This window comes from Cervus canadensis, chromosome 15 (assembly GCF_019320065.1).
Source record: "Cervus canadensis isolate Bull #8, Minnesota chromosome 15, ASM1932006v1, whole genome shotgun sequence".
Taxonomy (NCBI): Eukaryota; Metazoa; Chordata; class Mammalia; order Artiodactyla; family Cervidae; genus Cervus; species Cervus canadensis.
In genome coordinates, this window is record NC_057400.1 from 70657903 (window position 1) to 70681840 (window position 23938).

The 23938-nt window shown below is 45.4% G+C and overlaps 1 protein-coding gene across 1 annotated transcript in view; it reads left to right on the top strand.

Moving 5' to 3' along the window:
- OCA2 (OCA2 melanosomal transmembrane protein) overlaps positions 1–23938 on the top strand; it is a 124386-nt gene that overhangs the window by 23417 nt on the left and 77031 nt on the right. The window contains exons 3-7 of the mRNA XM_043487769.1: positions 6675–6773; positions 12071–12259; positions 16091–16148; positions 18126–18198; positions 23602–23762. Of these exons, the coding sequence (XP_043343704.1) occupies positions 6675–6773; positions 12071–12259; positions 16091–16148; positions 18126–18198; positions 23602–23762 (580 nt within the window). The remainder of the gene's footprint in view (positions 1–6674; positions 6774–12070; positions 12260–16090; positions 16149–18125; positions 18199–23601; positions 23763–23938) is intronic.

Sequence of the window (23938 nt, forward strand, 5' to 3'; positions counted from 1 at the left end):
ACCCAGCACTGAATGCCTCATCCAAACAACAGGCAAGACAGGATCATAAACCAAATCATCAGCAGACCCCACAGACACCTCACATGGCCCTGCCTATCAGTGGGAAAAAACTCACCTCCTCCCACCACGATGCAGGCACCAGTCCCTCCCAACATGAAGCCTACACAAGCCACTGGACCAACCTCACTCACAGGTTGCAGAGACCAAAAGTGAGAAGAATTATGAGCCTATTGCCTGGGGGAAGGAGACCTTAAACCCAGTAAGTTAGACAAAATGAAAAGACAGAGAAATATTGTGCAGGTGTAGGCCTACAAGGCCAAATAAGGAAAGGGGAAATAGGCAAGCTACCTGAAAAAGAACTCAGAGTAAAGATGGTAAAGATGATCCGAAATCGCAAAAACAGAACAGAGAAAATGCAAGAATCATTTAACACATCTAACAAGGACCTAGAAGAAATAAAGGATAACAGATAGATAGAGAAAGTCAGTGATAGCATTTTGCACTCTGTGCTACTGGCTCTGAGTCCCTTGCCAAGCAGAGTTGACTACTGTGTGTACATTGATGGAGTCCTACATAGGGCTCAAGAAAGACTGAGAGGTTATTTCCCTGGTGGTGCAGGGGATAAGAATCAGCCTGCCAAGGCAGGGAACATGGGTTCAATCCCTGGTCTGGGAAGATTCCACATGCCTTAGGTCAGCTGAGTATTTGTGCCACAACTATGGAAGCCTGCAGGCTCTAGGGTCCATGAACCACAACTACTGAGCCCCAATGTCGAAACTACAGCCTGTGCTCCCAACAAACGAAGCCCCTGCAATGAGAAGGCTGCACACGGCAATGAAGAGTAGCCTCTGCTCACTGCAGCTAGAGAAAGCCTGTGCAAAGCAAAAAACACCCATCACAACCACCCACAAAAAATAAAATTAAATAAATAAAACTCTGAAAACAAACCTCTTCCTCCTCCACTGATAACACAAATCACCACCTCCTCAGAGTGTCCTTTGTCTCTTCTCTAGTCTTTAGAAATGTAAACCCTCTCAGAAGTGTTAATATACTAGGTACTTCATATTTTCAGCATTCTTAGATCCTTTTTTTTTCTCAATAAAATATATAAATATTATAGGACTGTCAAATGTTTGGATCTAGAAAGAACTAAGGAGTCTGGAGCTAAAGAAGCTGTTGACATGGGAAGGCTGGGAAGTGTGGCCAACCCACTGTACCCATCTTGCCCTCCCATGTGAGTCCTGTTAATAATCACGACAGTGTAGTTTTTGACAATGGTGGACCTAAGTCAGTTCTGGCTGTTTACAATTTGCTGCTTGAGGAGCTAATATGTGGCTAATACCCAGGGCTACAGGGACAGCCTCCCTTCAAAAAACACAGTAATGGGGGTAGGCTGTCTGTAGGCCATAGGCACAAGACGACTCTTAGCCCAGTGGTTCTACTTTGAGGCCTCTGTCCTAAATAGACTTTTCTATCAGGAATCTTACAACTTTTGTTACTTACCTTAGTAAAAACCTAGAAATTCTCTAAATTTCCAACAACAGATGGATGGTCAAGTTTAATGTGGTGATCCATGTGATGGAATGTGATGCCAACATTAAAATTACATTGTAAAGGTTTATATAATGTAAAGGTTTATATAACAGTAAATGCTAATGACATGGCTAAGTTGAACAATCGGAGGACAAAACAATTTATATGTGTAAATGTATGTCCATACACGTATATAATTGAGCCTGACTTAAAAATATTCACTTGTATATAGAAAAAAGGACTGAGGGAAAGTTCTTTAAATGTTAACAGCTGGTGTCTATGAATTATAGAATTGCATATAGTTTTATTTGCTAGCCTCTTCTGTAATTTCCACATTATTAGAAATAAGTATTGCCCCCTTAGAAAGTTAGAGGCACATATGAATTTTGCAAATGTATTTATAGAGTTGTTGAGACATGGGGGAAAATACATACTGTTGGAATTTGTGAATTTTACCCTGGCTTAGATGTGAAGTTAGAGAATTACTGTTGTGATTTCTTTTCTTCAGAAGGATTAAAAGATCAGGAATGATATAGATCTTACTATTATTTTCTATATTAATTAAGTCCCAAAGAAAATGTCTGCCTTTCAGTTCTGTGGACTGCCATTTTTATTTCCAGGCTCTGGAACATGTTTCTTGGGCAATCTTGAATGTTCTCTACATGTAGCTTGTGAGATGTCTGTCTTCCAGGTCAGCAGGTCAGGGATCCTGTGAAGACCTCTCTGTTTCCCCTCTTTGCAGACAACAATGGAAAATAATATCTGGACAGTGTCAAATTAAGTTGAAATTTGGAGTGGCTTTAGGTCTATTTGGGCAATTTCTTAGTGAAACTCTTTATTTTTGGCTGTTTATAGACATAACTAAATATTAAAAAGCCTAGAAACCACTATAATATGATTATCAAATACTTTGTGTACACAAAATGTAGCAGAAATGTTAAATAATGAAATCAACTGGACATGGCCACTTCAGAGAAGATAAAATGTACTTTTGCCTTTCCCCGTTTCTCATTTTCCTCCTTCAGGGCAATAATGTAGGCTGTGATTTTTGAAGAGCAATAGCACCTCTGCTGTCCTGAGCTCTCTCCCCTCTTCAGAGGGCCAGTGTTGATTCTAAGCACATCACTGGTTTAATGGTTTAGAAAACTGTTTTGAGTCAAAAGTCAATTTTATGCAAATAAGCTATGATTGCTGAGGTTTAACTCATTCATTATTAAGTATTTGTTAAGAATCTGCATTGACCTGGGTACCATTTTAAGGTATGAGATAAAACAAGATTGAACGTGGCAGCTATTCATAAGGAGATCACAGTATAGTTGAAATCATTGAATCAATAGCCAAACTCTGTCTTTATGCTTTGTATTTACATCTCCTTATTTAATGCAACAAAACTGAGTTTTTTCTTTTTAATTTACATTACACAGCTGAGAAAATTTAGGCTCATGTTGGTTAAAAAATAATGAGTGAGGTCACTGTAGCAGTTAGTTCTTCTGAAAATGGTGTGTAAAACACCAACCCAGACAGTGACAGGAAAACACTTAAATATTAGTTGATTCATGGAGGCATTTAGCTAGATGCACCTGAGGCCCTTCTGGATTTACTGTTATGAGAGATGAAAATTTAAAAAGCCCAAATAATTGTTGAAGTCAGTCTGAACTGCATCTAGCTATTAAATCTCTCAGATAGAATTCATCTTCTGTTTCTCTACTCTAACCTGGGCTAGTTAAGGCATTTATACCTCATTCCCTGCCACACTCTCCTCCACTGGCTGTCAAAACCCCTGAAGTCCATAGTCATTTATGTTCCCCACTGGAAGTGCTCAGGCCTGCCTGGAGGTGGCGCTCGAAGGATACTCACTGGCTCTAGACAAACTTGTTTCCTGACTTCAGTGTGATATGATGGGTGTTATTAGATGCAGGTCAGGATTTCACTCATCTGTGAGACCAGTCTTTTGTCTGTGTCACTGGTACATGCTTAAATGAGAAACAGAAAATGGATGGAAATATTTTTCTTTGGTTTGCTCTGCATTTGTGATGTTTTTTTTTTTTTCCATTTATTTTTATTAGTTGGAGGCTAATTACTTTACAATATTGTAGTGGTTTTTGCCATACATTGACATGAACCAGCCATGGATTTACATGTATTCCCCAACCCGATCCCCCCTCCCACTTCCCTCTCCAGCCCGATCCCTCTGGGTCTTCCGAGTGCACCAGCCCCGAGCATTTGTCTCATGCATCCAACCTGGGCTGGTGATCTGTTTCACCCTTGATAATATACATGTTTCAATGCTGTTCTCTCTAATAGCATCCACAGTGGCTCCATATGGCCCGAGCCCTTTCGGGAAAGGCAATGTTCTAGTGTATAAAATGACATATTCCCAAAAATTGGGAATGAAAATGATTTTCACAACTTTTCAAAAAAAGTTGGCTGCTTTTAAACATCGCATGTCCTTTAATGAAGGTGACCATATATGCCAGGTAGGGGCCTCTATTGCTCCTGTGACTTTATTTCCCTCCTAGAAGCTTCTAATTTGGATGGCCAGCTCATGGACAGGTGGAAGCACAGAAGAAGGAGGTCCCATGCAGTGTGCACATTTGCTTTGCCCCAGCTGTGGCTTCTCCCTTGGGAGGCCCCTTGCTGCTGTCCTGGTTATCATTTCATTATGACTCTATTAGCTTGACTTTTGCTGCTTGATCTTTCAGGGGAAAATATTAGGATATTTTAATTAAATATTGTGATCTTAGGAGATAGAATTTTCAGAGTATAAAATAGCTGTATTGCTGATCCTGTTCATGATGCCAGTTGCCTTTGCTGTTCACACTGTTTGCACTGTTTGCTGAACCCAGGGTAGGCAAGGCATAAGCTAAGAGGCTGGAAAAAGACTCGAGGAGTGGTAGGAACTGCAGACCCATTTATTTTCTCCTGGCTGACATAGCAGCCATAGTAGCATTCTCTCGTGGCTGGTGTAGCAGCCATAGCAGCAGACACTCTGTATTTTCTCCTCTTATCGCTGACTCTATGGACATAGCCTTGTCGCAGCAGTAATATCCACTATTTTCTAGGTGGAGCTCATGTATATGTGTACCGCATGCAACCTGTGACCAAGTGAGTACCTCATGATGTGAGGTACATAAACAATCTCAACTGTTACATAGTCAGTTCAGTTCAGTTCAGTTCAGCCGCTCAGTCGTGTCTGACTCTTTGCGACCCCATGAACTGCAACACGCCAGGCCTCCCTGTCCATCACCAACTCCCGGAATCCACCCAAACCCATGTCCATCGAGTCTGTGATGCCATCCAACCATCTCATCCTCTGTCGTCCCCTTCTCCTGCCCTCAGTCTTTCCCAGCAGCAGGGTCTTTTCCAATGAGTCAGCATAGTCATTATTTACAAAACATGGGACAAAAGCCTGAACATGCCATCTTGGCCAATTTGATCTTGCCTCACACTCTATGTGCAGTCCATCTTCTGCGATGTTCCCTTGGCGAACAACACTGACTCTTGGATTTACATCTTGCTACAGCAGTAACTACAACGACAATCAGTTACACCCCCAATACAAAACAAAACCCAACTCCAGGTATCACCTGGAACTCATGTGGTAGTCCTTGCCCTCATGGGGCTAGAAAAGCCTATCACTACATGTGGAGCACCTTTATTTTACACAGCCAAGTCCAGTCCACCATCTGTCCTTTGAAATTGCAGGAAAACCTCTACAGGGGCAACTCCACTCCTGCGGCATTTTATTAAGGACACATAAAACCCCCCACAGGTGCTGCACCAGCTCCTTCAAGGAGGGGATTTTTGTGGCATTCACAGCCCACCCAAAGGTTCCAAATACTTTCACACTGTTCTAAATCTGCAAGAGTCCAAGGATAGTAGCACATCACAGGACACAGCCTTTACAGCACACTGTCCTACTAAACCTACGTCACAGGACACAGCCTTTACAGTACACTGTTCTACATAAGACACAGTCTTTACAGTATACCTCTGCACAAACCAGTCCACTTTTGCATCCCCATAAACTGGATGGGACCCCTGCCAGCTCAGGCCTCCTTTCGGGGTCTTCAGACTTTCAAAATGGCATCTCGCATGCCATCCCTCTACTTCTCTCAATAAGGACCCACAAAATGCCCACAGATGTTGGGCCCATCCCTGTGTCCCAAAGTCACAGAGCCATGTTGCCAAGGGTTCCCAGTGCATTTGCCAAAACTGTTTACTCAAATCGACCAACTCTGCCTGAGTGTGTGGTTGAACTCCCATTTGCTGAACAAAGCGGCATGGACCGTCACTGGCACCATGAGGTGGATTTTCCTGCTGCCCTGAAGGCGAATATGAACTGTGCCCTATGCAATGCCGCACCAGTGTGCAATGTGCAAAGACACATGGAAGAACTAGAGCAGTGTATGTTGGCATTAGAGCAAGAACCCTGTGGGTCTGAAGAACCCAGCATCTCTGAGAGGCAGTAAGTGACAGAGGTGATGAACGTTATATGAGACCTTGGGTTCCTGCTTGGCAGTGAGAGCCATTATGCAGCAGAAAGTGAAGCACAGCAGTATTCTCTCCTGGTTGGTGCAGCAGCCGTAGCCAGAGACATGCTATATTCTCTCCTCTTGTGCCTGACTTAATGACACAGCCATGACCCCGCACTAGTATGTCACTGCTTTCTAAGTGGAGCTCACGTATATGCACACTGCTGTGACCCACAGGGGCCTCCTCAAGGGGCCCCCAATGTGACTGATTCATGACATATCGACCATATACTCTGGCAGAATTGGTCAACTTGGGTAAGCAGTTTTGGCAAATGCACTGGGAACCCTTGGCAACATGGCTTTTGTGAGGAAAAACTGCGTGGAATGGCAAACATGACTGGACTCTATTATCATGCTAAAGTGAGCCTAAAAGTATTGACTCCACAGCATCTAGTCTGTGTGAATTTCTGTTTGCTTCTCTAGTGTGGTTTAGCCGAGGGTGGAAAATTGTCTCTAATTTTCTTAAACTCCAACTTTTTACAATTCAAACATAACACGTGAAGTTTACCACTGATTCTTGGGACACATTCTTGGATCTAGCTGTAACCAACAGTGAACACATCCTTCAGTTTTTGTTAATGACCCTTCCTTCACTGTGTCTTTCAGGTCTCACCCTCCTTTCTCCCAGGTCTTCAGCTCCAGGTCTAAAGACCCCTGCTTTACAGAAAGCACTCCTTTGCTGAGGAATTTCTCACAAGAAAAAGGGTGAGGTTTTTTTTTTTTTCTTCCTTGCTTTCTTTCTTATAAAATTAAGAAATCTCTGAGCATTACACTTATGCTGGAGAATAAGATGAAATTTTACCTGACATGTTTGACCTCTGCTAGATCCTTGTCAATTCAATGTGTGTCCATGATTCTAGTGGTTGTATTCTGTGCCTTATGAATTTCCAAATAACCTTGATCATAACCTTGCCATAACTGCACAGCACATGTACACACTCATGGTGCACAAAGCTCTGACAAGCTGTCTATGACTGCACAGCACATGCACACACGCGTGCGTGCACACAGCTCTGACAGGCTGTCTATGACTGCACAGCACATGCACACACGCGTGCATGCACACAGCTCTGACAGGCTGTCTATGACTGCACAGCACATGTACACACGCATGCGTGCACAGAGCTCTGACAGGCTGTCTATGACTGCACAGCACATGTACACACGCGTGCATGCACAGAGCTCTGACAGGCTGTCTATGACTGCACAGCACATGTACACACGCGTGCATGCACACAGCTCTGAGAGGCTGTCTATGACTGCACAGCACATGTACACACGCATGCACACAGCTCTGAGAGGCTGTCTATGACTGCACAGCACATGCACAAACTGATGCGTGCACAGAGCTCTGAGAGGCTGTCTATGACTGCACAGCACATGTACACACTCATGCGTGCACACAGCTCTGACAGGCTGTCTATGACTGCACAGCACATGCACACACGCGTGCATGCACACAGCTCTGAGAGGCTGTCTATGACTGCACAGCACATGTACACATGCATGCATGCACACAGCTCTGAGAGGCTGTCTATGACTGCACAGCACATGCACAAACTGATGCGTGCACAGAGCTCTGAGAGGCTGTCTATGACTGCACAGCACATGTACACACTCATGCATGCACACAGCTCTGACAGGCTGTCTATGACTGCACAGCACATGCACACACGCGTGCATGCACACAGCTCTGAGAGGCTGTCTATGACTGCACAGCACATGTACACACGCATGCATGCACACAGCTCTGAGAGGCTGTCTATGACTGCACAGCACATGCACAAACTGATGCGTGCACAGAGCTCTGAGAGGCTGTCTATGACTGCACAGCACATGTACACACTCATGCGTGCACACAGCTCTGAGAGGCTGTCTATGACTGCACAGCACATGCACACACGCGTGCATGCACACAGCTCTGAGAGGCTGTCTATGACTGCACAGCACATGTACACATGCATGCATGCACACATCTCTGAGAGGCTGTCTATGACTGCACAGCACATGTACACACTCATGCGTGGACACAACTCTGACAGGCTGTCAATGACTGCACAGCACATGTACACACGCATGCGTGCACACAGCTGTGACAGGCTGTCTATGACTGCACAGCACATGCACACACGCGTGCATGCACACAGCTCTGAGAGGCTGTCTATGACTGCACAGCACGTGTACACACTCATGCATGCACACAGCTCTGAGAGGCTGTCTATGACTGCACAGCACATGCACACACTCATGCATGGACACAGCTCTGAGAGGCTGTCTTGAGAGGTCAGGGCTTCTCCACTGGAGTTGAGGTTGACACTATCTATAGACAGTTTTGTGTCACAAATGGGGAAGCAGTACTGCTAGCATTTATGGCAGAGGGCAGCAATGTTGATAAACATACTGCAATGCACAGAACACCTCCCCACAATAAAGAATTATCTAACTCAAATGTCAATAATTACAAAGTTGTAAGTGTATGATTTGAAAGAAAACTCTACTTCTTATAAGTTCCATTTGAGGATAAACCTGCCTGGTTCTGAAACCAATAAGCAGAGCTGCTCTGTAGGATGAATTACAGACTGTCTCCCTTAGGGTGAACCCTAATGCAGTCCTCCAATTCATCTCCTCTTCCTTCTGCAGGCAAACTTCCAGAAACCTGGGTCACCTCATTGGTGTTCTCCGATTGCTCACACATTACAATCTTGGGACATTGTCCTGGACCTTCTTTTCCTGCCCACTGACCCTTGCACTCAGCCTCCCTCCCACAGCCTCTGAGGAACTTCCCACCTTCTCCCTAGCTCTGTCTGTAACTGTTTGGGGGCCTTCACCATGTAGGCTGCATCAGAATTTGAGGGTGCTCATATGCCATGTGGGTTCCTGGTCTCACTGTCCAAAGACTCAAGTTCACAGGAATTTGATAGGGTATAGGAATCTTGATTGTCACCTTCCAAAGCAGAGCCAGTCTGGCTTCTTCCAGGAAACTCTTGATGACAAGTTGTGTTTCCCTGAAAAAGTTCCCACTGAGTCCATTTTACGAGAGGGAACTCCTCTCCTCCTTGGTTCTTCAGGTCAGGCCCACTCAAGTTTAAGGGGGCTCAAATGTCACCTCCTTTGCAAAACCTTGGTTCTTCCATAACTCATTCAAGAGTCAATGCTCCTTCTTCTTTGCTCTCAAACACCAAATGCATGTCCTGACTTTGGAACTTGTCCTTGTGTTATCTGTGGTTATGCCTGCCAGCCTGAGTCCTCTTCATCCCATCCCAGCACCTAGCAAGGCCTCTCCCACCAGGGAGATAACAACTCTCATCTCTCCTAATGAGTAACTTTGAAAATGAACACTTCACCCATCTATTCCCTTTAATGCTTTCCTTTGAGTTACTTGATAAACTGTTAAGGCCTGAGACATTTTCAACTCATGATTCTCTAGAAAACCAAGAACTCAAGAACATGAAACCTTTTATCCTGAGCTTGGTTCACGACCCAGATAATCACAATGGTATGATCACTCACCTAGAGCCAGACATCCTGGAATGTGAAGTCAAGTGGGCCTTAGAAAGCATCAGTACGAACAAAGCTAGTGGAGGTGATGGAATTCCAGTTGAGCTATTTCAAATGCTCAAAGATGATGCTGTGAAAGTGCTGCACTCAATATGCCAGCAAATTTGGAAAACTCAGCAGTGGCCACAGGACTGGAAAAGGTCAGTTTTCATTCCAATCCCAAAGAAAGGCAATCCCAAAGAATTTCAAACTACCACACGATTGCACTCATCTCACACGCTAGTAAAGTAATGCTCAAAATTCTCCAAGCCAGGCTTCAGCAATACGTGAACCGTGACCTTCCAGATCTTCAAGCTGGTTTTAGAAAAGGCAGAGGAACCAGAGATCAAATTGCCAACATCCGCTGGATCATCGAAAAAACAAGAGACTTCCAGAAAAACATCTATTTCTGCTTTACTGACTATGCCAAAGCCTTTGACTGTGTGGATCACAATAAACTGTGGAAAATTCTGAAAGAGATGGGCATACCAGACCACCTGACCTGCCTCTTGAGAAACCTGTATGCAGGTCAGGAAGCAACAGTTAGAACTGGACATGGAACAACAGACTGGTTCCAAATAGGAAAAGGAGTACGTCAAGGCTGTATATTGTCACCCTGCTTATTTAACTTATATGCAGAGTACATCATGAGAAACGCTGGGCTGGAAGAAGCCCAAGCTGGAATTGAGATTGCTGGGAGAAATATCAGTAACCTCAGATATGCAGATGACGCCACCCTTATGGCAGAAGTGAAAAGAACTAAAAAGTCTCTTGATGAAAGTGGAAGAGGAGAGTGAAAAAGTTGGCTTAAAGCTCAACATTCAGAAAACTAAGATCATGGCATCTGGTCCCATCACTTCATGGGAAATAGATGGGGAAACAGTGAAAATAGTGTCAGACTTTATTTTTTTGAGCTCCAAAATCACTGCAGATGGTGACTGCAGCCATGAAATTAAAAGTCGCTTACTCCTTGGAAGGAAAGTTATGACCAACCTAGACAGCACATTAAAAAGCAGAGACATTACTTTGCCAACAAAGGTCCGTCTAGTCAAGGCTATGGTTTTTCCAGTAGTCATGTATGGATGTGAGAGTTGGACTGTGAAGAAAGCTGAGCACCGAAGAATTGATGCTTTAGAACTGTGGTGTTGGAGAAGACTCTTGAGAGTCCCTTGGACTGCAAGGAGATCCAACCAGTCCATCCTAAAGGAGGTCAGTCCTGGATGTTCATTGGAAGGACTGATATTGAAGCTGAAACTCCAATACTTTGGCCACCTCATGCGAAGAGTTTACTCGTTGGAAAAGACCCTGATGCTGGGAGGGATTGGGGGCAGGAGGAGAAGGGGACGACAGAGGATGAGATGGCTGGATTGCGTCACCGACTTGATGGACATGAGTTTGGGTAATCTCTGGGAGTTGGTGATGGACAGGGAGGCATGGCGTGCTGCGATTCATGGGGTTGCAAAGAGTCGGACATGACTGAGCGACTGAACTGAACTGAACCGACTGGAACACAAAGGCCTTGGGATGCTGAGGGCTGTCTCACATCACAGTTCAGAAGCAGAACATGGATATTACATATTGGTTTCACATAGCCTAGTTTGCATCTTTGAGCTTCTCCTTATGAATAAAACTTTTTTTCTTGTTGTGAACAAGTCCTAAAGCAGTGATAAGGGTTCAGGAGAATCACAATGCCCAATTGAGCTAACTGTGTTCGAGAGGCATAACATAACAGATTGTGGCTTTGTGTCAATATTGTCATCCCACAAGTATTCCATGCAATACAGGGAAATTCTGGGCTTTGGAGCAGCCTTACTAGAGACAAGTGCTGGCTGAGAATCTGTACTGAAGGAGTTGTTCAGAAGCTCAAGGATTCAATAAAAGTAAACAAATGCATCCAGATGTAATTTTGACAAAAATTTATAAGACCCCTTGATCCATCCTTCTAGATAGAGGTCTTGTTCTTGGGTCCATCTAATCCAGTACTGATGTTCCTCATTCCTGTTCGTGTAGATGTTGGGCGGGAAAACAAATAGACAATCTTCTCTACAGGTCCATTACACAAAGATACCTAGTACAGAGGAGGGAAGGCTTATATCACTCATTGTGCTTCAGGATGAGTATAATAGAACCAGGTATTGAGAACTGCAGCACAAAGAGAAAGCAAAAACTGAAATGTACTGGAGTTGGTCTGAGCCAGAAAAAGGTTTACTGGAAAATTCCAAACTCAGAACAAGCTGATGTTTCTTGAAGGGCCACAGTTTATCTTGAAGACTGTGTGACCCCAGAAGATTTCCCTGAAGTCAAGGGTCTGTGATGTCAAGAAAGATCTATTCCTACCAGTTTGACAGTATTACAGTGTTTATGGTCCTTTTAAAACCCAGGGTTGATTTCACATTTTATGCTCACCTTTTAGATGAACTGTTTTGGAGATGCTGTGAAAATAACCACAAAGCCTCAATTTCCAGGTCATGGTGCATGCCCATTTGCCACCCAGAGTTCATTACTGGTGAAGAATCTTGGGAGGACAGCTCAGCTGAGTGGGAGAGAAGATGCCTGCTAAGCAGAGAATTGGCAGGTTCCTCTGAATCCGCCTCCTTAGAGAAGGGGGAGCTTCTGGACAGTGCTCGCTTCAGGTTCCGTCTTGCCGAACTGAGGTAGGAAGACTTGGAGCGCCCCGGCCGGCACGGGGTGGTGGTCACACAGCACGTGCTCTGGGACTGGGCTGGGGCAGGGATGTGGGTCTTGCCCTCAGGACATCCTCCCCAAGGACAGGGTGGAGCTGAGGAAGAAGGCTGGGTGGCACTTTCCTGGAAAGTAGTCTGCTTTTCCTTCAGGCCTTGGAAGACAGATAAGAGCACATTTGAACCAGTGTGGAACTTTTAAGGATGCAGGAAAACCCGATTACAGACCTTAGTGACTAACATCCCATACTCCTTTCTGTTGTGTGGCTGGGGTCTTCACGCCCATGAGGGTTTGCGGATGGGAATAGTCCCTGTGGTGTTCCAGAAGCTGATATTACCATTGATAATTAGTGACTAAAGTTTCTGCACGTGCAGTGGAGTGTTTTTGGGGTGTCTCGCTGATCCTGTTTGTGATGCCAATCATCTTGCTGAATCTCCCTGTGTGTACTGTTTACTGAACCCATGGTAGGCAAGGCATGAGCTAAGGGGCTGGAAGAAAATGTGAAGAGCTGCAGGAAAGGCGTCTCCTGGCTGGCACAGCAGCCACAGCAGCAGACATAACATAGCTGCACACAACCCTCCAGGGCTTTTCCAGGTGAAGCTTACATATATTTCCAGAGCAAGAGAAGCCCGTGGCCAAGCGAGTACCTCGTGAGGCACATGTGCAGTGCTCTAAGTGGTCTCAGCTGTTACGTAACCATGCAAAGTCACTGTTTACAGAACGTGGGGTGAGAGGGCGTGAGAGCATGGGACGAGAGACTGGTGCCATCTTGTTAATTTCCTCCCAAGGGGCACGGGATTGGGTGGGTCCGAGAGGGGCCAAGCCCTCCATGCGTATATAGGAGGGCAAAGCGTGCACATGCCCGGGGGATGTGAAGGCTTTTTGCAGGACCACCCGCATGGGTCAGAGGAGGAGTGCTCTCTCTGCTTTGTGTGCTGGGGCTTCTGCGTGAGCATTCACCTGAAAGAAGTGTTCTGTTGAGAACCATATACTTGAAAGTGGCTTGTTTAGGAACAGAATAAGGCTTGTGGACCAGGACTGCCAAGGTCCCCATTCTGTATCTGCTCAGAGGCAGCTGAGGAACCAGCAGGGGCCAGACATGTCCATGCAACTATCTCCTTGTTGCCTGGCATTCCCTTTGCTCACAGTGTGGCTTCCACTAGGATGGTCTATGCGAAAACCCATGGATAGGTGAGAGGACACCATGAAGCTATCAAATATTAGTGTTATTATTTCTCTACATAAGGGGGACCATCTTTTCTGAAGCTGTTTGAAGGGCTGATTCAAAGTGTACCTGCCTGCATCCCAAAGTGTATCGGTCTTTAGCCAGAAAGGCCCACTCTCAGTTGTCCTGTTGATGTGACAGGCAATCCTAAGAAGTAGATAAAGGAAGGTACCTCAGAGAGTAAGGATTTTGCCTGATGTCATGCATGGGCTTCCCATGTGGCTCAGCTGGTAAAGAATCCACCCACAATGTGGGAGACCTGGGTTCGATCCCTGGGTTGAGAAGATACCCTGGAGAAGGGAAAGGCTACCCACTCCAGTATTCTTGCCTGGAGAATTCCATGGACTGTATAGTCCATGGGGTCACAAAGAGTCGGACACGACTGAGTGTCTTTCACTTTCACTTTCATGCAGGTTTTTGAGAGAAGCAAAGGGGTAGGGGCAGGAATGAGACCCCAGGTCCCCCACCAATGCTTGACCATGGAGATGTCTTTTCTACCATGCCTCCTGATAGGGATAGAGTGAAGGGACAATGTAGGTAATTAAATCCCACTTGGGGAATGTAATGGAAAAAGTGTGAGAGACTCTTGTACTTTAATGATTACTCAAGAAAGCATGTTTGCTTAACCACAAAACTAAAACCTAGCAGACATTTTTAGCAACAGGCCATGCAACAGAAGCACAAGACATGTCTCAAAACAATAAAACAGTGGTGGCATGAGACACAATCCTGCCTAGTGAGCTCAATAACGTGCTCTCTGCACACATAAAAAATTAATGATTTGTGAACCTAGCTTGATCATATAGGGACAAGAAAAACTCCCCTGCTCAACCTGGAGGAGGATGGTGGAAGCTTGCATTTACTCAAGACAGACAAAGGTGTCTTCTCCCCTTCCCCACTTTACCTTTGATTATAGAACTGAGTTCTCAGGCTGTGACACTGTCTCACTCACTCACTTATAAGCCTCACAAGTGTCCTGTTCTAATAAATCACTTCTGTCTGTTACTTTGTCTCTCGCTGCATTCTTCTGCACAGACAGAAAGGACCAGGAGCTCTTCAGAGCCCCCTGAAAAGACACCTAATGGCTTCACTCCTAGCCATGTGTAGTTTCTGTACCATGGCTGGTCTTAGCTATAGGCATGGTAAATATTCAGCCAGTTTAATCTGCTATAAAATTGTTGGAATTATGTGAAAGCATGTGAACAGGTACCTGGTCCCCATCGCTCACCATGGTGGTAAGCCCTGATACCGTGAACACCCTTCTGTAGCATGCTAGCTCACAACTCCAGAGGATGCGAGGTTCTTCAAATATCCTGTGGCGTGGAAAATAGGATCAAGTACATTTAAGCCTTTACATTCAGTAGTTGTTTTATCTTTTATGATTCATAGAGTAGCTGCCTCAAACTTTCCGCTTGACTGAAAGATTTAGTGACATTCTTTTTAACATGTCTAGAAAATACTACACATTATTGTTGAAACTTGTAAAAGCTATTTTGGATGGTTAGCTCTGCTGTATGTGTCAGTTATGCAGAAAGACATCTGTGTTTAGGGTAGTTCAATTAATGCTTCATGCTTTAAAAAGAAATATTTTTTTATTCCCATTTGAATAGGAACTATTGATCATAATTTGGAAGTATGCTATGATTATTCATCAAATTCGTTAAATCTAAAAGAATGCAAAACAAGGTTTTGCCATTTTAAAAGGATCAGAAAGATTTTGAAAAAGATGTCCCAATATAGACTTTCTTACTTCATTCTACAAACATGTATCAAGCACAAGCTGTATACCAGCACCCTATCTTTGGCAGGAGCTGAGCACAAATATCCCAGTGCCTGCCCTGAAGAAGCAGCCAGGGGAGAGCAGCCTTCAGCAACTGGGCAGTGATAGCGTCTTCAGGAGATGGGATCTGGTGGGCCCTGAGGAGGTGAAAGGAGCAGAGATAAGCCTGGAGTGGCTGCCAGGACCATATTTGCCCAAAGGTCTGAGAGTCACAATGGAGAAGTGTGTAATGATGACTATCAGGGGTCCACAGAGGGCTGGATTGTCTGCTAAATTATCTCCTAAGGAATTCTTAAAGGATTCTGCTGGTACAACCAGTTATAACACTGCAAATTCTTTCTTGAATTGTTTGGTTATGTCTCAGTCAATGTTTATTCAATGATCAAATCCATGTTCTTACCTTCCAGAAAACTTAAGGGAAAATAATTGATAAATATGAATCTGAGAGCCAAGATAAAGCTTGTTTCCAGGAAACCAGAGCCTTTAAAAAGCTAGTAAAGAGGCCCAAATCTTGAACTTTAGCATCTCTGACAAGAAGATGTGTTCAGACATTCAGGTTTAACTTTGTTTCCTCCTGTAACCTCCTCTGAACTGCTTCGCAAGAAGCTGTATGTTTACAACAGGTCATTGGTATTCTCAGCAGTATCCTCCTTCATAATGTTATAGAAAGAATTCCACACATGGCTTTGAGATGGACATTAGTCAAGGCTTCGGCAGACATCTGAGGTTTGACCTTTGTGGGTGCATGCAAATAGGACTGCCATCAGCGTGATCTGGGACCTGTCTTTTCTCTTGCAGGTGCTGTGTGCGGTGGCTAAAAGTTGCAGGCTTATTTGTCTTTGTGGTGCTGTGCTCTGTGAGTACCATGGCATGCTGAGCCTTGCTGTCTGCTTGGCAGAGTCCCTGGGTGCTTCGGGCTGGGTAGCAGGGCACCTGAGGTGTGGAACACGCATTTCTCAGGAAGAGATGCTGAGGGAATGTGAGATGGCAATCTGGAGGTGGCTAGGGAGTCCCGCCCTTAGTCATGTTCCTCTACTTTTGTCCCGCTTTGTACAGTGGAAACCGTGAGGATCTGGCTGTGGTCTGTAGAAGGCAGCTTGCCCCGGGGTCTTAATCCCTACATTAAGTGGCTTTTGCCAAATTCTCTTTTCAACCACATGCAATAAGCACTCTTTATTTGTGTTGGGACATGTCCAGCCATCATGGTTGCCCCTAGGAATGTCTCAGTGCCCTTTTTGGGTGGTGCCCAGCTGAGTCATGCTGTCTGGGAGAGAGTGAAGTTCTGTGTCTGCCTCTTCCCTGGAGACTGCTCTGATTTTACTTGCCCTACACCCCCAGGGACGGTTGCAGAGCTAGAACCCTGGAGGCAACCTGAGTGCTCCTCTGACTTGAGGTGTCATGAGTGTCATTGCCAGCATTTGTGTGGTATGTGCCCTGATGTGGCCCTAGCCAAGATCACATTGCAGGCAGTTAAAACACATTTGCTGAATGAGCAACTGTGAGCCTCCCCCCGCCCAATCTGTGTGTGTGCATGTGGATGTGAGGATTTCTGTCTGCTGTGTGTTTGTGCATGTGCAATCCTCTGTGGGACAAGTAGGTCTTTTGTGGTCTGTGACCATTTCGAGCTTGTGTGTGCACCTAGGGAGTTATTTTTGCAGTTAATAATTATTATCTAATTTTAGCATTGGCATGGGACACTTTGTGTGGGCCATTTTTGAGAGACCCCAATATGTGACAGGGTATGAGACTGTGAGCAAGGGAGGGGTGGACGAGTAGTGTTTCCATGCCTGTGCCCTCTGGGCTCCAGGACTGGTGTGGGTGTGGCTCTTCTCAGCAGGCACTGTGGGGCAGCTGTGCTGGGCGCCCGTTGTGACTGGAAGCTGCGTGTGTGTGACCGTGTGTAGCTGTAAGCACATGGTCTTCGTTATCTGTGTGTGTGGGCACGAGGACTGGGGTTCTGTGTGTGTGCAGGATAGTGCATGGCCAGAGTCGTCTCTTCTCAGTGTGACGTGTAGAGAGCCACGTTGCATCTCAGACAGCAAGCGTGCATGAAGTCAATATTGGCTGAATTGAATTGAATACAGGCAACTCTTTAATAACCCACAAGGGAGGAGAGGAGGGGTCCAGAGAAAGGAAATCGAGGCTAAAAACAATTACAGTGAACTGAAAGCTTTATGAGTTTACTTTCTTGGTTACCAGTTTGCCTCTCTGCTTCCTGTTCAAACAACTGTGTGTTTCTGAAGACCCAGCTGCTTAGCGCGGCCTGGTGGGTGGGTGTCCTGGGGTTCTCCAGGGGAGGTGTGGGTGGGCCAAGCCTCTCCCGATCCCCAAAAGCTCGCCTGACCTCTGTGTCTGGTCTTCACTCTTCCGGTAATCGAAATTTTGGTGTTTTGTGGACACAACCAAAACAGAATTTGAGAAGTTTGTTTTGAACCTCTAATCTGTTATCTCATCATCACTTTAGTTTAGTTTCTGAGGGTGTATAAGGTGCTCTGAAAATTCCACCTTGTGAGCTCTCACCATCATATGGGTTGTTTTCCCCACTCTCCACGTTTACCCTCCTCTGACAATTTAATTTTAAGGCTGGGTAGTCAATTCTTAAAACTGTCAAATATCAGTAATCAAGGCCAATTGTAGCAAAAAAAAAATAGTTTAATGGTTCATAATTTTATCTTTTAATATCTCAGAAAAGCTATTCAGAGTAAGCAGGTAAATTTTGGATACATCAAGCAGCACAATTATCATAACCCTATTTTCAGCTCTTATCAAAGTTACTTAAATCCTATTGCTCTCACACCACAAATCTGTCATTAAATGTTTCTGATTGTTTCAGATTTTATTTAGCCTGTATCCAGATCAAGGAAAGCTCTGGCAGTTGCTGGCTGTGTCACCGCTGGAAAGCTACTGTATCTGAACCTTTTTTGAGATGGACAGTCACCCGAGGTTGAGTCACAAAGTGAAAAGACCTGAGAACTATTATGATGGTTGCCCAAGGTCACAGCATAAGCAATCATGATTACTCCCCACGTGCGTTTTGTTCCTGCAGGATGTTTGTTGAAAGATGAGGCTTCAGAACATAAGGAAGGGGGCTTTAGTGAGACTGCAGTGGGTGGGTGGTGGAGAGGTTCCCCATGGAAAGGTGACAGCAAGCAGTATATTTCAGTTAAGGCCCGGCTTTCTGTGGCTGTTGGATGCTCCTTCTGTCCCCTCAACCCCACCCCAGCCCCTACCCTCTTATGTTTTAGCTTGAATGGTTTCTCTTTACCTAGCTTTAAGTTCATTGGTTCTTTCCTCGGCAGTGTCATCTGAGTTTGATGATTGCTTGGTTTCTTATCCTCTGGAATCTCTTGCCCTTTTATAGGTCTCAGCTGCTACAACAGAATACCACAACCTGGATGACTTGAGCAACAGACATTTCTCACAGTTCTAGAGGCTGGACATCCAAGGTCAGGATGGGCTGATTTGGTTTCTAGTGAGCACTCTTTTTCTGGCTTTCAGATGGCCACCTTCTCACTATGTCTCCTGTGTGTGTGTGTGTGTGTATAAAGAGTGAGAACTCTCTGGTGTCTCTTCTTACAAGAACACAGATACTATCAAATCTGGGCCTCAACTTATGACCTCATTTGCTTTCAGTTATTTCTTTAGAGACCCAGGCTCCCCAGGTGCCTCAGTGGTAAAGAATCTGCCTGTCGATGCAGGAGATGCAGAGACCTGGATTCCATCCGTGGGTCAGGAAGATCCCTTGGAGGAGGACATGGACATTCAGTCCATAGCACAGAAATGAAGTTTTAAGTTTGAAGGTCTATGGGCCAGGGGGAGTTATGTAAATCCAGTTAAATGTTGGCTGTGTTGTGGTCTATGGTTGCCATGGTAACCGTCAACGCCCCAGACACCTGGAATTTCTCAGCCTTCTTTCATCTGCCTGCCAGGCCCTGCACTGTTCCTACCAATCCTTCAGGGGTAGGGCTGCTTTCTCATCTTACCTGCCCGCAGCTCTTAGGGTTCTGTTGTACTCTTGGGCTCCAGATTTGATGTGCTTCCCTAGCAAATTCAAGCTTTCTCAGGGGTCTTCCTATTCCACTCACTGCCCCTGTGAGAACTTGCTGGAGTTCATGGAAGAAGAAGAGTCTAGAAGATGTTAACATCCCTATTCCGTGGCTCACCAGGCCAAGGTCAAGGCCTAGTCGAGAAGAGGGCTCAGAGGATCCTGACTCAAGTTTGGTCAAGGAGGAGGTTCTGGCCAGGGCTTCTGAGCCCAGCGTTAGATAAGCTCTGAAGCAAACTGAAGGAGAAGCCTGAGAGACTCCGCAGTTGAGGTGAACCTTGTGGGTTTGTTCCGGGCACTGCCGCGGCACGCTGCCGGCAGCCTAGTACTTTGCTCGTGTGTCTTTCTTCCCGTCATGCGTGGGCCTTCAGGACATAGTTCTCTGTGCTGAGAGCACCAGAGCAGAGTGGATGGCCATGTTTGTTAGAAGAGCAGTGTGGAGACCGTGAGCCGGGAACACCCAGGAGAGTGCCCTGGTGCGCACAGTGGGGCTGGGTTGAGTCAAGCTCGACAGACGGCTTAAATTTGAGTCATGGATTTGAGCAATGGGAAAAGCAAGAAGCCCATGGTTGGGTACAACAGAAGAAGAAGATGATTTCTTTGTCTTCTTTGTTCCATGACCTGGTCTGGCTGGGACTCTAATATAGGTTCAAAGGACTTGAAGGATGACACTGTAAACAAATATTATTAGTTAGATCAAGATTTTTTGGGGACATAAAATATGGTGAGAATCATGTTGGTCTCCAGAGAAGTAGAGAAATGAATAGCATGTGGTTTCTTCGCTTGAGGAGCTAGACCGGGGGGAGAAAAATCTAAAACACACCATAGTATGTTGTGAGTGAGCTCTTTAACAGAGTAAGCCTGATCTACAGAGAACACAGGAAGGAGTGAGGATCCTCTCAAGCTGTGGATGACAAGGAAGGGTTTAAGGAGAGGAGAGCTTGAGCAAGATCTCAGAAGATAGTGGGGTTCTCTAGGTTTGGGGGAGGCCTCTGAGGCAAAGGCAAGATATGACCTTAGCAGAGCAGACCTTTCAGCATGGCTGGAAGGCAAGGATCAAAGCTGCCTGCAGGGTGGGCTTGACCACAGGTCCAAGTTGCTGGGATCCATAAGTCACTGCTGACACCAGAACACTGCAGTGGGCTTTGACTTCCAGGCACAATGTGGGCATCTGGAAAGACAGAGGGAAGGGAGGGCAGAGGCACATGTGGTCCAATGTCCCTTGGATTTTGTGTGCACTCCATTTGAGTGGTGGTTGATTACAGCGTGTTTTACTCTTCCTGCTAGGGCGTGACACCCCCGCAAGGACGGAGGCCTTGTTCCGTTCTCTGTGCTCTTTGCTTGCGATGTGCTGTACTCTGATTAGTCACTCAGTCTGACTCTTTGCAACCTCAGAGATTGTACCCCACCAGGCATCCCTGTTCATGGGGATTTTCCAGGCAAGGATACTGGAGTAGGTTGCCATGCCCTCCTCCAGGGGATCTTCCCCACCCAGGAACTGAACTGAGGTCTCCTGCATTGCAGGCAGATCCTTTACCAGCTGAGCTACCAGGGAAGCCCCATAAACATTCATTACATTATTAGAAGAAGAAGCCTCTGCTTTTCTGATATTAGCCTTCGAGGGTGCTGATCCATCTCCTGGGTTTCTGCAAGGTCTCTAACGTTTATTCTGTGCTGAAATATCTTTTTCCACTCCATGCATATCATGTGTCTGCCTTGGGGAGAGACCAAGACAGGAATGATTTCAGTGTGGCAGAATCACCAGGGTCTCTTTGGGCCTTTCCCTATTATATCCTGCCTCATGTGTGACTTCTGTTTGCCTTTGTCCTTTTTGGAAGCCAGGTACCAGCATAGTTGTGGGTAGATGCTTTCTAGCCAAGAGCTGGCTGCCCATTAGCTCTAATATAGAAAACAGTGCTGATAAAAACACTTTCTTTTTAAAAAAAATTATTTATTTTAATTGGAGGCTAATTACTTTACAATATTGTAGTAGTTTCTGCCATACCTTGACATGAATCAGCCATGGGTGTACATGTGTCCCCCATCCTGACCCCCGTCCCACCTCCCTCCCCATCCCATCCCTTAGGGTCATCCCAGGGCACCGGCCCTGAGCTCTCCCTGTCTCATGCATTGAACCTGGACTGGCGAGCTATTTCACATATGATAGTATACATGTTTCAATGCTATTCTCTCAGATCATCCCACCCTCGCCTTCTCCCAGAGTCCAACAGTGTGTCCTTTACATCTGTGTCTCTTTTGCTGTCTTGCGTATAGGGTCATCGTTACTATCTTTCTAAATTCCATATATATGCGTTAGTATACTGTGTTGGTGTTTTTCTTTCTGACTTTCTTCACTCTGTATAATGGGCTCCAGTTTTATCCATCTCATTAGAACTGATTCCAATGCATTCTTTTTAATGGCTGAGTAATATTCCATTGTGTATATGTACCACAGCTTCCTTATCCATTCATCTGCTGATGGGCATCTAGGTTGCTTCCATGCCCTGGCTATTATAAACAGTGCTGCGATGAACACTGGGGTACACGTGTCTCTTTCAATTCTGGTTTCCTCAGTGTGTATGCCCAGGAGCGGGATTGCTGGGTCATATGGCAGTTCTATTTCCAGTTTTTAAGGAATCTCCACACTGTTCTCCATAGTGGCTGTACTAGTTTGCATTCCCACCAACAGTGTAAGAGGGTTCCCCTTTTCTCCACACCCTCTCCAGCATTTATTGCTTGTAGACTTTTGGATAGCAGCCATCCTGACTGGCGTGTAATGGTACCTCATTGTGGTTTTGATTTGCATTTCTCTAATAATGAGTGATGTTGAGCATCTTTTCATGTGTTTTTTAGCCATCTGTATGTCTTCTTTGGAGAAATGTCTGTTTAGTTCTTTGGCCCATTTTTTGATTGGGTCATTTATTTTTCTGCAACTGAGCTGCATGAACTGCTTGTATATTTTTGAGATTAATTCTTTGTCAGTTGCTTCATTTGCTATTATTTTCTCCCATTCTGAAGGCTGTCTTTTCACCTTGCTTATAGTTTCCTTCGTTGTGCAAAAGCTTTTAATTTTAATTAGGTCCTATTTGTTTATTTTTGCTTTTATTTCCATTACTCTGGAAGGTGGGTCATAGTGGATCCTGCTGTGATTTATGTCAGAGAGTGAAAAACACTTTATTTATCAGGATATTTTAATACTTTTTTTTGTTTGTTTTAAAATAAATATATATATATATATAAAACAACCCAGTGCATATATTTTAAAAAGGGCTAACTATTCACTGGCACTCCCCAACAGTCTGTTCAAATCCTGTAAACACTCTGGCAACAGTGAAGTTCTGCCTTCTCCCAAGTCAACTCCATAAACAACCTGTTTCTTTAAGGGTTTTGAGGGAGAGTAAAGGGGTTGGTCACTGAATCGTCCTGCAATCAGTGAGCTGCTGCTAAGACTTTTGAGACCTCACACAAAACATAGATCATTTTGAGATTCATGTTTTTGCACCTACAGCAGCTTTCTCTTCTGGAGCAAAATAGCTGGGCTAGCTGCTGTTTAGAATCCATGGTGTGGGCCCCAGGCCTTGCAGCAGAGCTGAGAGGCCGCTGGCACAGAGGGAGGAAGCCTGAGAGCACAGACCTTACGTCTGTGCAGCACACCAGTGCAGGATGTAGGAATAAAGGGGCCAGGTTGTGGTGGGGACGTAAGTGCATGAGGGTTACATTTTGAGAGGAAGGAGCCTCTTTTCCCTATAACTTCCCTGACTCAGAGTCCTTCACAAGCTTTGCAGGGATTTCCCTCCTCTCACTGCAAAGGACTTCACTGGTTTAGCCAATTTCGGATTTCTTGTTCAGTTCTCCCTGTGATTTCCCACCAGCCACCTTAGGATTTGGGCATGGCTGTGGGTTAGTTCATCTGTTCATTCAGGAAGCCATCCTGTCTGCTCCTCACCATGAGTCCAGGAACTGGGACAGGTGTTTTATTCTGGCTGCCAAGAGTGGTAGCAGAGATGATTGTAGGATGCGAGACACCAGCTAGATGTTAAAGCAGATGATTCAAAACACAATGAAAGAAAGCAAAACCAATTGCGTGTGTCTGGAGTGAGGGGCTGAAGAAGTAGGAGCAGTCAGGGGCAGGTGGAGGGGAGGGCCTGGACGCTCCTTTCCTTGTGTACCTTCTGAGATGGGTGTTCCCTGGGGGGGTGGGGGCCGGGGGCGGCAATCCAGGCCGCTCCTTCTTGTTCTGTAGTTTACCTTGACGCTCCCCCAGCTGTGAACCTCAGCAGCCGTGCAGACTCCATGCTGCTCCAGGTGGACCTGGCAGGGGCCTTGGTGGCCAGTGGCCCAAGTCGTCTCGGGAGAGAAGAGCACGTGGTGGTGGAGGTGACCCAGGCTAACACTGCAGGCTCCAGGCGGCGGCGGCCACAGCAGGTTACACTTAAAAGTTATTTGAAAAGAACTTGAATTTCTTCTTGAATGGATTTGATGGGAGCCCTAGAGTAATGATACCATTATTAGGCAAGCCGTTATCTTTTACTTTGTCATGGAAATTCTCTTTTCTCTAAGGCGGTTATAAAACTCTCACCATTTCAGTAAAGTCAAGCTTT